Consider the following 16,274-nt stretch of genomic DNA (forward strand, 5'->3'; position numbering starts at 1 on the left):
CTTCTTCCTCATTTACACTTCCATTTTCTTCCTCTTCTTCTTCATTTACACTTTCACCGTCCTCCTTACTTTCCTCATTTCCATTTCCATTATCTTCTTCTCTGTACTCTTGAACATTTCCATCATCTTCCTGTTTGTCCTCTTGTTCATTATCTTTTTTGCGTTCAAGATTGCTCTTCTCTTCATTAGGATTTGTAAAAAGAATCTGAAACAAATGTACACAAAAGGTAAGTGCAGCTTCACAAAACAAGTGCAAAAACCAAACAGCAGTATTTAGATATAGGCCAAATGTAATTCAATCAAAATATCATTGTATAAACAGCCCACCAACACAGTCCGGGGCACAGAGGTGTGCAAGGCTCATTCATTTGTTTTTTTCATTTACGTACCTTTTTATAACCTTTTCTTCTAAACAGAGTTGTTCGGGTAATTGGAGATCCATGAAGAAATCTCTTGTACAATTTCGTCTGTTTCTGTGGATACAGTGCCAACAAAATTAAGTAACTTAGACTCTGTTAAACATAGCTTAGACTAAGCTAGGACTAGTCCTTAGTTAAATTAAGGCATTTAAGTAACAATTTTAAACATGCCCTAGAAAAAAAAAAACATTAATAGTGTGCATCTTGAGACAAAACAATGGCTATGACACATTTTAAGATATGTCAGTGCAAGTTTATTTCAGTTAAAACTGCTCAAATGAGTTTGAATAAACATTTTATCTCCATGCATATTTTGTCTGGGCAAAAGTTTATTTTATTTATTTTTTTACACAAAAGTTATAAATAGTAAAATAGTTATAAAAAAGTAATAAATAATAATATCCTCCTGGGACCCAGGAATGTCACAGCAAGTGAATAGGGAAAGAAATTATATAGCAATATTCATATGAAATATTAAATATTATTATGAAAATTTTGCCAAATATTACTCACATTATTCAACTTATTTTTTTATCACGTGTTAATATACAGTACATGTACACATTTATGCAAATTAGATATAGCATATAGATCCATTGTTTTAGATGGGAAACCCCATTTATGGCCATTTTACCCACATATTGCATAAAGTCAAATGGTAGCCTATATCAATTCATTCCTTTAACATGACAATTAAAAGTAGCTTATACAGACTTTGTTAAAAAATATATATCCTGAAGCATAAATATTGATTGGTGATAAAAAAGCCATGTCTTAAGTACACTAAAGTAAACATAGCTATACATATGAATAAAAAAATCTAAAAAACATCAACATCTTTACATTTGTTTCTTATGCTAACAATGATGACAAAAATACTATGTTAAAAAAAATGTCTGGGTCTCACAAGGATACCCTTAATCATTACGATTGGTAATACTGTAATATAATGTTTTTTGTTTACCTGATTCTGTTGAAGTTTTCTGTGTTTTGAGGTTCTTGACATATCTGGTGGAGTCCCAACGGAATTCAAATGTGTCTTATACTTGCGTTTTGATGCCATGATTATTTCAGGGTACACCAAAATTAAAATGTTATATCTGTATTACCGGTATATGGGTTTGAATTTGAGAAAAATTGGCGCCACGGTATTTGACCAATCATGTCTCGTAGTGTTGAATTCAGCCAATCAGAGCTGCAGAGTGTAACCTACTCATTTCGCCTGAAGCTCCCGCGCTAACGTGAGGTTTTTCATAGCAGGAGACGTTAGGAAGACACGATGGCGTTTCAATTCGCAATTTATTACTTGTTTGACAAATCGTTAAAAGTGGAGAGCACATCTATTCTTCTATCCAATGTAGACCAGCTAAGTCAAATTACATCAAAACCTGACCTTGATGGAGACGACGATTGGCTTGAAATAAAATGTCCTACACGTAAAGAACCAGAGAAAACGGTGCCTGCTAAAGTCCTGCTATTTGGAGGTAAGTTGACGTTAAGCCTGTTTTTATTTAAACACTTTCAACTATTTAATTGCGTTATTGAGTCACTTTATGTGTAGCTGTTGTAGGCTAAACTTCTTTACTCTTATATTAGATTCTTTCAAAGATCTCGTCTCAAAGAAAAATTTATTCCTTTTGGGAAGCGATATATGGAACAAGGACGAAAACAGGGGTGTTCGCATTAAAAAGAAAAGGTTGGACACCAACAACGTGGTGAAGGCTAAAAAAGCCAGGCTGGTGAGTGGATGTGCATAATTATTAGGCTAATTGTAGGCTATATTAACAAACTATACATCTTTAGAAAGGTCAAAGATTCAGTTGGATATTATAATAAATATTTTATAATGACAGTAATTTACTAATTTGCCACATGCTATTCTAAGTTGAGTCCATACATTAAATATTAGCCTCTCTATGCAATCTGTACACTTGTCATTAGGGTCCCTTAACTCTCTACCTCAGGTGTTTTAGTCCACAAATGTGCTAATTTGAAGTAAAATGAAAGATTTTTTAATATAAAATTTATTTATAAAGTAGTCAAGTTAGTACTTTGTTTCTTTCTATTTTTTACTCAAATTGGAGTATTGTAATGGAAGCAAAAATATTTTTTGTGAAGGCTGCCAAAACTATTTTTTAAATCAGACATACTGCATCAAATTTCAGTATGTCATCATGAATGTGACATTGTGAAGATGTTAACAACTGTTTGATTTATTTCTCACTTACTTTTTTCAGGGAAAGCAAACCAATATCAAAGAGGCAGCCAGAGACCAGATATTACAAAACCTGAAGAACTCCCTTTCTCAGAACAGGGCCCTGGCCCTAGCCACACAAGATCAACACACTAGCTCTGATGATGATTTTCCACAATGTCTTAAAGTAATGCATGCTGTTTTCTTGAGGATTTGGCTACATTTTGATATGCTTTATAAACAGAACTAGGGGACATTTACTTAGAAACAATGAAGCATTTCTATAGAGCTGGTAAGTCCCGCCCATCCGTAAAACCCCAAGTGGACCTCTAGGTTGAAAAATCGTCAATGCAAGTGAATGAGAGAAAATAATTATTTTCTGGTCCCGTTTGAATTGTGCCATTAATGTGAACATATGTTGTCTGTGAATTTTTTATATAATTTTTTATGTAACGAGTTTGACAGTATATGGTATGATTCTTTGGCTAGCAGTTGTGGAAAAGACATAACGAGAAAGACTACATGTCGCCTATGTGACGTCACCCCATAACACATTTTACCTCCACAAATCATATCGATAATCGTGCGATAATCTATGGAGACAGATCGAGAAGCCTGTGTGTTTTGTACCCAAATGTCACCATTCAAACAAAATAGGCTGTTCTTTCTTCAGCTCAAACGCGTAGAAACGCGTCGAAAGCAGAGAAGAGTTGTAGTCCACAAAGTGCTCTCACACAAAGTCTAACCGTATCAAAATTCTACCCGCTAAATTGTAGCATTCTTTACACGAGAAATTATATAAAAAATTCACAGACAACATATGTTCACATTCATGGCAAAATTCAAACGGGACCAGAAAATGATTATTTTCTCTCATTCACTTGCATTGACGATTTTTCAACCTAGAGGTCCAGTGGGGTTAGCGGAAGGGGCGGGACTTACCAGCTCTATAGCATATCACTTTTAATATGTACTATTCTACACCCAAAGCTTTACAATCATATCAGGAGTCTCTCCTCACCCACCACTTATTAACATTTTTGTCCATGTAAAGCAAGCAACGATTAAGCAGGCTGCCAGACCCCTGGCATTCACTTCTGATAATCATACTAGATCTGATGAGGCCACAAACATAGCGAGCCATCTCTGTCCAGATCATCACACCAGTTCTGATGATGCTACAAACATAGGGAGTCCTGAAATGGTAAGGTTTAAATGGTTTAAAATTCTTTCTCTATTGATTTTCGGGAGGGGGTAAAATCTTTGCGTGACAGGGGGACCTGTCACTCAACCCGTCACCGCTAGAGGCAGCTGTCACTCGACCAGCCACCGTTTTATGCGCCTGCCACTCGACCAAGCACCGTTATATGCGCCTGCTACTCGACCAGTCATCGTTAGCTGCCTCTAGCGGTGACGGGTTGAGTGACAGGTTGAGCGGCAGCTCCCCGGTCACGCAAAGATTTTACCCCAGATTTTCACTGATCTCTTTTCGTTTTTTCAAAGTTTCAGGCCAATGACTCGGATGAAGAGTGTGGTTTACCCTCAACTGAAACAAAGGCAAGTTGACTTTCTCCAAAGGTTATTTCTCCATTTCTGTCACCTGATGGGGTTTGGTTTTCCTTGTAGGGCTGCCCTCGACTAAAGACTTTTGCAGTCAATTAGTAGTCGTTCATTTAAGCAATTAGTCGACTAATATTGCGCGTTAATATTAATAATACATAAATCTTAATAACAAGCCTTTAATTGTCTATATAGCCTATTACATAGCATAATCAGAGCTCAAACGCACGCATAAAGCTTGTTACAGTGTACCAGCAAATGTAATGATTATGAATGTGTCATGAAAAAACAGAAGGAGACTGTCTAAACATTTTAATAATTTATTGTTAATGTTTTCTGTTTTTGGCTGCAGTAAAAAATACACATAAATGATTAAATGTGTGCTATTATTAGGTCCAAATTCAGTAAGTGCACTTTCCAAACAAATATTTGAATATGGAACTAATAATAGCACACATTTAATCATTTATGTGTGTTTTTTAGATTTGCCAATTTAAACATTAAGTTTCAAGAAAACCTCAATTAGGTAGTTGCACTGTGTGAATTTCAAGCAAAAATAATATTCGAAGATCGCTGGGTATTATTTGATTATTATTCGAAAAACGCTTGAAATTCCCATCCCTAATATGTATTTCAATGCTTTACAGGCTTTAGTGTGTTGTTTCTTTGACAAAATTGCTCAAATAAACAGTATGTCTGTTACAAAATGGATGTTTGAGCCTTGTTTAGCCTATTATTATTATAAAAAATAATTTTTCAAAACAACCACCGCGCCACCGCCAGTAGTTGAGAAAAAATGTAGGAAAAACGAAACATAAATGAACGAACTGTAATAAATAAAGAACATGGTAGCATAATCAGCATCACAAACAGATTAAATGACATGACGTAAAATCTCAAAAGCTCCTATATTTCGCAGTAGGTTAATTTAGATTGATAATAACGGGTAAAAAGGCTAATACATTTTGTTTCTATTATTCTAACCCTCTAATAGCTTAACCCAAAATACAAGCTCAGGCATGCACTTCTGTCCATACAAACTCTGCTGTTCTGCTCTAGCCAGAGAATACTCCAGTTTGAGGAACACTTTAGTAGGCTAAGAAGAAGCAAATATATTTATTAAGTATAATGAGGTTGGGTTCCTTCAACTGTCCAGCCTATTAAAAATGGCTAGGCTATACAAGATAATTAAAAAAAATTGTATTGTATTTTGCCAGATTTTATAGTGTAAAACATATTCAAGTACGAATGAGAACCGTTTTGAGGGGGATGCCAGGTGTGCAAAAAAAATAAAAATAAAAAACGAATATTTGAATGTTCAATTTTAAAATCGAATACCAACCCACCGAACAAATATTTGAATATCCGAAAATACGGGTCCAGCCCTACGAATTACATAATCTGAGAATATTTATTTTCCATTTGAATTGCTTCATTTAAAAGTAGACATTACAAGCTTTCTATATATCTATTTCTCATGTCTGTAAGGCAAGTGTACGCTGAGTTTCAGCTCACTGAGAACGGGACGGCGCATCCTGATTGTTTTCTTTTCTTTCTTTTTTTGTTTACAAAAGCTCAACAATTTGTTGTTATAGTGAGTTTACAGAAAATAAAAGTAGACCCTTTACATTACTCTGATCTGTATGATAAAAAATTACAGAGTATTTTAAGTTAAATGCAGTAGCTAAAGTCCTTAGCGTTAAGGCCTGCCGCTGTTTCAATGCAGAATTAAATTTGAACATCATTAATTGTTACTTTTCTGTTACTTTCCCATGATGATTATTATTATTATTTGTATTGTAACAAACATGTAAATGTGGTATAATGTTACTGTAATCAAAAGTTTCAGTTTGCTTGTTTGTAAGCAGATAAAGGATGCTAACACTGGACAGAAAACGCTGCCCCAAATGGATGAAGAAATCATGGCATCCCTTCGTGGTAGGTATTCAGGTTGGCATTGGAGGGGTTGACATTACATTGCAAAGTCCCACAATGGGCATGATTTCCCTTTGCTTAACTTTAGTAACATTATCTCTGTAATACTGGCTAGCTTTTACATTTCATCCATCTGTCATGTTCTACAGATGCAGAGTCCTTTCTAGTCAAACAACACTAACTTAACTTTCCCCCTTATTTTCACGTAGAGCTCCCGGAAATGGTTAAATTAATGAAGGAGTGTGTGCAGTGTGTCCGGTCATTGATTTGCTCACCTGACGGAACCCCCTCATCGGCAATGTCATCTAATACAGTGGTCAATGAAATTGATATGGTATGTTACAATTAAGGGCTAATGTGTCTATCACTTAACAGCCATCATGAATTCATGGGTGTTTAGAATGTTGAATTTCCACCATGTAACTTTATGGTAAAATGGATCAATCTTAAAGTGATTTATCTGTCGGAACAGCAAACAAGTACCGAATTCCCTACCGAGTCCCTTTCCCATTTAATTGAATTTGAATGGCTTATAGTTGACTGAAAGTTTAAACTGGCAAGGTTAAAAAAACATGATAAAAACATTTCAAAACCAAGCTTGATTTAAGCATATTTTCACATTGGAATAATATTTATTCCTCAGAGATGGATGTCCCAACTATGTATTAATTTGTCAGTGGACTCTCTTTCTCTCTCCCTACACATCTCTCTATACAGCACCCCTTGGCTGGAACTGCAGTGATAGTCCCAAAGAGGGCCTTTCAGCGGCTGAACAGATCTCGTATGACCATTTTTGCCCAGGAGCTGGCTGTTCTGGTTTTCACTAGGGAAATCCTTGCCGAGTCCACCCTGACAGGGAAATCTGGGAAAGTGGACTCCCAAAAAAGTCAGCTTGATGTTGCCAAAGTGCAGGCCATAACAGGTTTGTAATTTTCTTGAGTTAACCCTCTGTTTTTCTTGAGTTAACCCTCTGGTGTTTTCTGGGCCCTGGAGGTGTTCTGACATGCTCTGACATTTGTGCTTATTTTTGTTACTTTTAATATTTCCATGGATAAAGTCTGATTACACTGTATTCACCACAAACTCTGCTACAATAATATCTCAGCAGCATGTATGTAAAAGTTTGTAGTTTTGAGAAAATTACGTTGTTGAAAAAAATAAATAATTGTAGTCACTAAAATAAGGCCATAAAACCCATACTGACTTATTGGTCACGTTATTATCATGTAGTCTACACATTTTGCTTCAAAACTATGTGAAAATCTTCCTGCCCACTCAGTACATCACGCGAGTTGGAGAAATGTGTCACCTTTTTCAGACCTTCTGAGTTTGCACATAAGGTGGCCTTCTGCTGCTTGCAAACTGACTCTTTTGAGGAGACAGTGGATTTCCATTATTTTGGTGCCCTGATTCTACGCGATATGCGCGAATACACTGTAGGCTCACTCTCGCTCGTATCCAAGGTAAATCATCAACATTATCATCCCTTACATGTGTTTTATTTAACTAAATACTTAATAATCAGCTAAAACGCATGCGCAGGTCACTTTACTTCCTGAACAAGTGTGCACCCGAGTCTGTGTTGCTTTCACATTCACGCGAGCCGCGGCACGGTTCAGGAGCAACCAAACTCAGACCACCTCCTCCAGTTAGTCTCGGGTTCGGTACCCCAGTACGCACCCAGGGCCGCATGACAGCGTTCACATTAGCGATTTTTCATGCGAACCGTGCCCCGTTCCGAATTAAACTGCCAGTGTGAAAGCACCCTAACAGAATGGATTTATTTACAACACAACATAGTCCTAAGATACAAAAAAACAGAGAGACGTGAACAGTCACACATCTTAGTTATCATTTCCAAGGTATTTGCTTCAGGTTAAAAACACAAAAATTTGTGTGAATGTTTTAGTCAGCAGGGCTCATCAGTGCCATCTGGTCCCTGTAAAAAAAAACGAAAGTAACAAAAGACAAATGTGAACATGCTGATATCAAGAGAAACCTGCCAGATTTGGGGAAGAAAATTATTTTAGATCTAATTTAATTTTTCTGATTAAAATTGCCATAAAAAAAAAAAAAAAGAAAAAACCCGGTTTGTTGTGCCTTGTAGGCATATACTTATACGCAGGGTAGGGATGCACCGATCCACATTTTTTCACTTCCGATCCGATCCCGATACCTGAATTTGGATATCGGCCGATACCGATACTATTCCGATACCAGAGCTGTGTTTGCTTTAATATTATTATTATCATTATTGTTTATTTTATATGATGCTGAAATAAACTCCTCTCAACAGGCAAGTATGATATGTAGGCCTACATATTTATGCATGTATGGTAAGTATAAGGTCAGAAAATGAAGTAAAAAAAACAGTAAATCCTGTTAACAGGAAAAATCCCATTCTGAAAACAAATATGCAACTGTAGGTCATGTCAATATTTATTACATTCCCAAAATGTCAAATACTTGAGTCTTGAAATATAAGAAAAGTGCAAGTGTAAACATCTTACACACACACACACACACACACTATCTAAAGGGTGATCCTCGCTCCGATGCTGTAACTCTCTCGATGAATGCTCGATCAACATCAGCCATGTGCAAACAGACAAGCGGATTTCGCCTCAGACGCGCGTCAATTTCGCTTCAAACTTTTGCTTTTTACGAGCGTCAATTTCGCTCTGGGCGCGCGAATGGATTCAAAATATTCAAGCGTCCAACTAGACGCGGCAGACGCGAATTTGACGCGCTATTCGCGTTTGGTGTGAACGCACAGTAACGTGGTGCTTTTTTAAATGTTTGATTGCATTCGTTGTGTTGTACGACGCGAGGGAGCTTCAACGAGCTCTGAATTACGGCTTTGCAAACATTGCATTTTGCTGTCTTGCTCTGCGGTGTTTCCAGTGTGAAGAATTTCCACACAGCGGCCGCAAACTGCGGAATGGATTTCCTGAGCGGTGGCGTGTCTCATAACTCTGTGTCTCATTGAGCCGCGCCTCCGTTCAGGAAATCCATTCCGCAGTTTGCAGCCAGCTAGCAGACTAGGCGGCGGGAATAATTTTTGGAGTCATTTCAGCAGACAACGTTAAAGCGCAGACATGACTCAAGGATATCGGATATCTCCGCAGGTTGGATCGGGAAAATCCGATACGTGAATTACGCTGGTATCGGTCCCGATACCGATACTGGATCGGATCGGCCCCATCCCTAACGCAGGGTTTAAATTGGGATTTATTATGTGGGGGGGCTCTCCCTAGGGGGGTCCGGGGGGGCCCCCTAGGGAGAGCCCCCCCACATAATAAATCCCAATTTAAACCCTGAAATTTGAAATAAAACCCTTTATTTTTTTGAAAAATAAACTATTAAATGGCATTTTCTGGAGAGTTTTGTGCAAAAGAAATGGATAAATTGAGTCTTACATAATCTGTGAAAAACTGCAAGGTTAAGAGCATATTTGCATTGTTGTAGTATCAACAGGTATTAGGACATTTAGCATTTACATTACTGTTAATCAGCAGTGGTGGAATGAAATGAAGTACAAATAGCTTACTTCGTTTCTGTAGGCCTAAGTAGAATCAATAGTGCATACTTTTGACTTTTACTTCGTTACATTTTGCAGTAATTATTATACTTTCTACTCCACTAGATTTCTACAACGTTTCGTTACATTTTCTGATCAGTTTTTCCCCCTGCCAAAACAGGGATTGAAAAAAATTTCCTGTTTTCGGTGCTGATGCTGTGGTGACGCGTTCATGTAAGGGTGGCGCTGCCAATAAAGCACCTAAAAGCTGTCAGAAAGAACCGGCAAAAGTAATGATTATGAATATGTAAAATATAGCAAGGAGACATTTTAATTGTTTATTAATAAACAAGTGTTTTCTGTGTCAGTGCCCTGCATAGATGAAGTTGACGATGCTATCCTCGCAATCTTCGCAGTAGTGAACGCGCCAGAGAGAAATGCACATTGCACATGTTTTCTTTCGTTTTGAATTGTCATGTTTAAAAGAAGACCTTCCAAGCTTTCTATATAGATATATTTATCAGGTCTGTCAGGCAAGTAGGCTCCCTTGAGTCCAGTTCACTCGCCGGCGCGTCCGTGTCGTGATTATCTATTGTCTATATACTAGCCTATATTTAAATGAAATATATGAAACATTGATTAAAATTAAGATACAATTAATACAAAACGAAATTAATTTTAAAGAAAGGCTTTGTGCTTTCTGTTTGAGGTCTCAGTGAAAGTTTTAAACAGTCTTTTAGTGCCGCTTTCAGCGCTCACGTCTGTAACATTGTTTTTTCCTCATATGCGAACATGAAAAATAAAATAAAATGAATATGTTATGTTCTGTGGAGAGCCAACCCTTCTTCATCCGGAGGGTAGTTACTGTGGTTTGCAGTGTAATTCACAGAATTACAAAAAAAATATTTCGCCACCTAAAAGTTAAAGATTTTTTGTGTCACGTCTACGGCATGTCATGTGTAGCCTATTTTCCTCATATTAAATATAAAACGCTTGATTACACATTGTATTACCTTGTTATGATATAGTGACCCATACAATGTGCCAAATATATTTTCATTACCTTGTCTTTCAATGCAGGGCACTGTTTATACAACCAACATTGTGCTGAACTTGACTAAATTGATCTGCTGCTGCAGCGCGGCCAGCAGCTCGTGTTTTTTTTTTTTTTTTTCATTGTTTTTTTTTTTTTTTTTCAAGGCAGTAACGTTAGAAGGTTCTGGAACTTTTGCGCGCTTCCACATCCCGTGCAACAACGGATCTCCCAGGAACATTCATTATTGCTGCGTACATTTATCCGTGTCGGAGTTTTGAGAAGTAGCCTATAGATGCGCATGGCATGCGCGAGCGGTGAGCGATCATGGTCGACTGACAACGAGATTAAGCAGCTGAACAAGACTACGGCCGTGTCACGATTGTTCTCATCTCAGCTCCGCCGAGACTAAATAGACATGCCATTTCAAAATCTTTCATTTATAATCAGAAATATGTTTTCAAAAGCATCACTTTCATCAAATTTTATGTGACATAATTTCCAATAAGAAACTGACTGCAAACGAGCAGGCTTATGTGCCGGGGCTGAGCCCCGGAGAGCCCCGGCCCAATTTAACCACTGCTTATACGGCTGCATAAAATAATAATATTAATTTTACATAAATACAGGCAGCCTATAGCGATAAATCAATAAAAAGGAACACTTCAGTACACTGCACTAGAGAAACATATATGGATTATTATGTTACTTCAAATGTTTTCATTCGTTATGATGTTACAAAATGAGATTGGAGTAAAAACATGAAGCCTAATGTGTGATGCGTTTTGCTTTTGAAACGCACAGCATGTGCAGAGAACATGTACTGAAGGGACCGACCGACCGCTCCAAACTATGAAACATTATTGTTACCACATTATACATATCTACGTTTGAGCAGATATCCACAAACACAGTATTTAACAGTAAACACTGGTCTAAACATTATAAAATTCATCATGTTAGAATAAACACTCATATCAACCTAATTTTATATCATGCTGTTTAATTATTATCGAACATAAAAACATCCTTGTATCATACATGTATATTTATTTATCATTGAAAGGTTGCCTGCCTGTCTATTGTTCATATTTTAAAAATTTTCCATCGATTTCATAAAGTTCAGTCTGGCACCAGTTCAACTAGTACAATGTACAGTTTATGCACCAATAACACTCTAGCTAATATATGTGAGAATACATTTCTTACCTTCAAAATCGTATTTTCAAACCGCATTCTTCTTCGTCTGAGGTAAATCCAAGGTAAACTCATAGCCTGTCTTCCAAACTCGATGAAAAGCAGAGGAATGATGAAGTTTCTCTTCTCTCTTCATGCTTTGTTTTAAACTGATGAGGGAGTTTACAAGTTTTGGGTTCCTTCACGTGGACGATTAGCATGTGAATCGCTTGTGCGCATGTGGGTCTGGTGACATTAGAGATAATGAGCATGCGTTTGAAAAACTGTACCTCTCGTTGCTTTCATACGGATTACTTAAACAGAGAATATTTGGTTTTGATATGATTTACGTATTTTAAAAATAGAGACTTAAAGCTTTGTTAAGACAAGTTACAGTTAATTTTCTGTTGCGTTTCAGAATGAACCTAGTAGTAAAGAGGAAGAGATGATTTGGTTCACATGCCACATGAACTGAGGCACTACAGCAATCTGTCAAATTCATAATGAAATTGAGTTTTCCTTAACAATAATAAAAAACACAACTGTTATTGCCATTTTTTTTAATGAGAGGTACACTGCAATTTTTTGTTCATTCATCAAATAAAAAAAGCTAGACTGCAAAATGTATTATTGGGATTTTAAAACGACATTGGTTCATCAAAATGATCTTACATGTATGTACTCGCTTTTGTTGCATACAGTATGTGTGACTACCGTATATACTGAAAGCATTATTGACATGACATACTGATAAAATTCCTCACTGCTAATCCTCGTGTACTTTTTATTTAGTAATACTTGTTTAATACAGGATTTTAACAGACTGAAGTAGTGGGAAAAAAAGTTGTATGAACATGCCCTCTGACCTTACCTCGTTCACTTTAACAGATGCTGTTCTTGCAGAGTTTCCACACACAAGTGTGTCTGATGTGCGAGCGGCCATCAGGCGCAAGTGTAACAACGAGCATTTCAGCAAGAAAAAGTAAATAACAATGTGTAGTTTGTGTGTGGCCGCTGTTCCAAAATGTTTTTTTTTTTTTCTCTTTTTTTTTCTTCAGTGTTCTTTTAATTTAAAAAAATGGTTGGTACATTTTATTATGTTTTAAAATAATAAAACCGTGTACGAGATTTAAATAAACACTGTTTGTGTTGTCAATACCATGTGTCTCTGTTATTAAAGTTATGTTATTTATTGTACTAAGGGCCTTGAAAACAAGTGCATTCAGTATTGTGTAAAAAAAATAATAAATCCCCCAAGAAATTCAGTCTTCAGTATTCTGGTAAGATTTTTAAAATACTGCATTGTGACGATGTAATGTTTAAAGTATATTGTACAAAGTATAGCTAAGTAATATTTGTTTATTAATGTGCATTTGTTATTGAAGACAAAGTGTGCTATTTGTAGTATTTGGATTAAGCCAAAGGTATTACGGAGAATATCATTTTTACTCAAAAATAATAGACTTGTATATTACTCGTAATGATTTTGTAATGTACTTGTAACACAGATAAAGTACACTTTATTATCACTAATCAAGTATGTAACTAGTCCCTACACAGGCATATACTTAAAGTATACTAAGTATACTTGAAGTTGTTCCAATTTAGCACACAAAAGTACACTAAATACACTTAAAGTTATGCTTTACTACAATTTAAATACAACTAAAATATACTCAGTACAAAATTAGTTGTTTCAAAATAGCATACTTAAAGTTAACTAATCCTTAACACACTTGAAGTATACTTATAATTAGTGTGGCTGCAAGTATACTTAGTATATATTTTTAATACATTTACGGTATATTTCTTGTATGTTTCGAAGACACTTGTAATTAATTTGTAATGTACTTGTAACACAAATAAAGTACACTTTAATTCACTAATCAAGTATGTAACTAGTCCCTACACAGGCATATACTTAAAGTATACTAAATATACTTAAAGTTGTTCCAATTTAGTACACAAAAGTACACTAAATACATTTAAAGTTATGCTTTACTACAACTTAATTACTACTAAAATATACTTAGTACAAAATTAGTTGTTTCAAAATAGCACACTTTAAGTTAACTAATCATTAACACACTTGAAGTATACTAATAATTAGTCTGGCTTCAAGTATACTTAACATATTTTTTTTTCACCAGGGTAATGCTTGTAGTCTTAACAGAAATCCCCCCCTCTTACACTTTCTCCTACAATGACGCAAAATGACGATTTTTGCGTCATTGTAGGAGGAAGTGTAAAGAGGTAAATACAGATTTCTCTCTTCTCAGGGGAAAATGAGAAAATGTTGCACGACCATTCAATAGTATGAATGGGTTTCTAACATTGCAAAGCTTAATGCAAATGGGTGGAGTGTTCCTTTAAGGGGTTGGAACAACATGAGGGTGTATAATTACTGACAGAATATACATTTTTGGGTGAACTAACCCTTAAATATAAGTAGTGTGGGGGTGCCAAACTAGCACTGTGGTCCAGTCTGTGGTCCAGTCTCTTCATGCTTGGGTCCAGTCTGTGGTCCAGTCTCTTCATGCCCTGTCTGTAAAGTGAACAGATTGACTGATGTTACTAATGGTGATTTATTATTTCATAAACATTTAATAATAACAGTGTGACTACTCCATAAATGTTAACCCTTAAGTTATTTAGGCTGTGCTTTGAGTACTATAAATATTAAACACACAAGATTAAAATGTAGGAGGTCGAGAAACGCGCCGACGCGTTTTGCTGGATTTTCTTCACATAGCAGCAACATAAACTTAAATTACTCCGTCATTTATGGTTATACAGAAAAAAGAAATATAAAAAAATAATCTGTGATATTTCTACTTTTGTGTGTCCACTTACAATCAAATCAAAACATTGTGCTTTTGTAAAATAAAGAAAATAAACAGGGTGTGCGTTCTGCCTCTCCGTCGCGGTGAACTTTTTTTTCTTGAGCACGTCTATAAACTGAAACAAAACTCAGCGAATCCTTCTCACACATTTATGAGCCATATACCTTTATACACATTTAAGTGTGTACTTTTAAATGATCGGATTCAAACTGCAAACAAATATTCTCTGTTTAAGTAATTTGTATAAAACCAACAGGATGTCCAGTATCTCAAACGCTTGCTAATTACTTTTTAATTCGACACGCCCACTCGCGCAAAAGTGATTCACATGCAAATCTCCACATGGGACGCGAACGCCCTCGTTACCTCAAACACAAAACACCAAAACACTTCACAAGTCTCTGCTTTTCGTCGAGTTTGGAAGACACGTCTGAGCTTACATTGGATTTACCCCCAGAAGAAGAAGAACGCGATTTGAAGACAAGAAAGATGTAAGGTAAGAAATTCTTACTTATTAGTTTATGGTATTGTTGCATAAACGTCACATTGCAGTTGAACTGTTGCTAGATACTGTATATGGTGAATATTATACTATTTAGACCCGTGTTTCCTGTTAAATACTGTTTGTGGATATCTGCTCAAACATAGATATGTATAACCATAATGTTTAATATTTTGGAGCGCGATGGCGTTTGAATGTATCATATTTTGGAGCGCGCTGGCGTTTGAATATTTTGGAGCGCGCTGTGGGTTTGAATGTATCATATTTTGGAGCGCGCTGTGGGTTTGAATGTATCATATTTTGGAGCGCGCTGTGGGTTTTAATGTATCATATTTTGGAGCGCGATTGCGTTTGAAAGGAAAAATGCACCAAACATTAGGCTTTATGTTTTTACTATTATCTCATTTCATATCATCATAACGAATGGAAACATTTGAAGTAACATATGATAATCAATATATTTTTCTCTAGCGTATTTGTTCTTGAAATCTTTTGGAAGATTTAATTTATTGTTATTATTATTTTATGCAGCACTGCGTAGCCTATGCCTACAAGGCACAACAAACCTGGTGTTCATTATATATTGTTGGAAACGTGTGTGTGTGTGTGTATTCTGTGAATTTTAAAAAGAAATTTTAACCAGAAAAATCTAAAATCTATTCCCAAAATCGTGCAGCCCTATAGTTTCTCTTGATATCAGTATGTTCACAGTTTTTTCTTTTTTTTTTTTTCTTTCAGGGACCAGATGCAACTGAGTCCTGCTGACTTCAACATTCACATGAGTCTCTGTACATGAACATGGTAAAGTGAAAATCAAACACCTTGGAAATGAAAGGTATGTACAATGTTTTTAGGAATGGCACAAAGGTCTCTGTCTTTGGATCATTGTTTTCAATGTGCTCTTTTGTCATTTGTATTTTTGGATTGTGTTGTGTTGTAAATAAATCCAAACAATCTAAAAGCCATTCTTTTTTAAATCTCCTCATTCTTTGTGCAAGGTTGCTCTGAATGACAGGGCCTGATCGCTCCTAATAGGGCAGTTAGGGGAGTGTCTTTGTCTTTCTCAGGTGTTAAAAGCTTACATATTCATGA

The 16,274-nt window shown here is 36.1% G+C and overlaps 1 protein-coding gene and 1 long non-coding RNA gene across 2 annotated transcripts; both read left to right on the plus strand.

The window, feature by feature from the left end:
* Positions 1-1,392: 1,392 nt before the first annotated feature.
* On the plus strand, positions 1,393-2,927 carry LOC309491902. Its single transcript, XR_014203363.1, has 3 exons — positions 1,393-1,903; positions 2,016-2,158; positions 2,657-2,927. It is a non-coding gene; the product is annotated as an uncharacterized lncRNA (long non-coding RNA).
* Positions 2,928-6,064: 3,137 nt separating this feature from the next.
* Positions 6,065-12,866, plus strand: LOC309491903 (protein insensitive-like). The gene is made up of 4 exons (XM_082190926.1): positions 6,065-6,111; positions 6,318-6,442; positions 6,826-7,030; positions 12,726-12,866. The coding sequence occupies exons 1-4, from the start codon at positions 6,081-6,083 to the stop codon at positions 12,821-12,823; spliced, it is 459 nt and encodes a 152-aa protein (XP_082047052.1). The 5' UTR covers positions 6,065-6,080; the 3' UTR covers positions 12,824-12,866.
* The last annotated feature ends 3,408 nt before the right edge of the window (positions 12,867-16,274 follow it).

The sequence above is a fragment of the Leuciscus leuciscus genome, assembly GCF_965113295.1.
Source record: "Leuciscus leuciscus genome assembly, contig: HAP1_SCAFFOLD_691, whole genome shotgun sequence".
NCBI lineage: Eukaryota > Metazoa > Chordata > Actinopteri > Cypriniformes > Leuciscidae > Leuciscus > Leuciscus leuciscus.

Bases quoted from the DNA above. Each gene is read 5' to 3' on its own strand.
- LOC309491903 (XM_082190926.1), top strand. From the start codon at position 6,081: ATGGATGAAGAAATCATGGCATCCCTTCGTG. The intron at 6,443-6,825 runs GTATGTTACAAT...CTCTCTATACAG, and splicing joins TGGTCAATGAAATTGATATG to CACCCCTTGGCTGGAACTGC. The intron at 7,031-12,725 runs GTTTGTAATTTT...TCACTTTAACAG, and splicing joins CAAAGTGCAGGCCATAACAG to ATGCTGTTCTTGCAGAGTTT.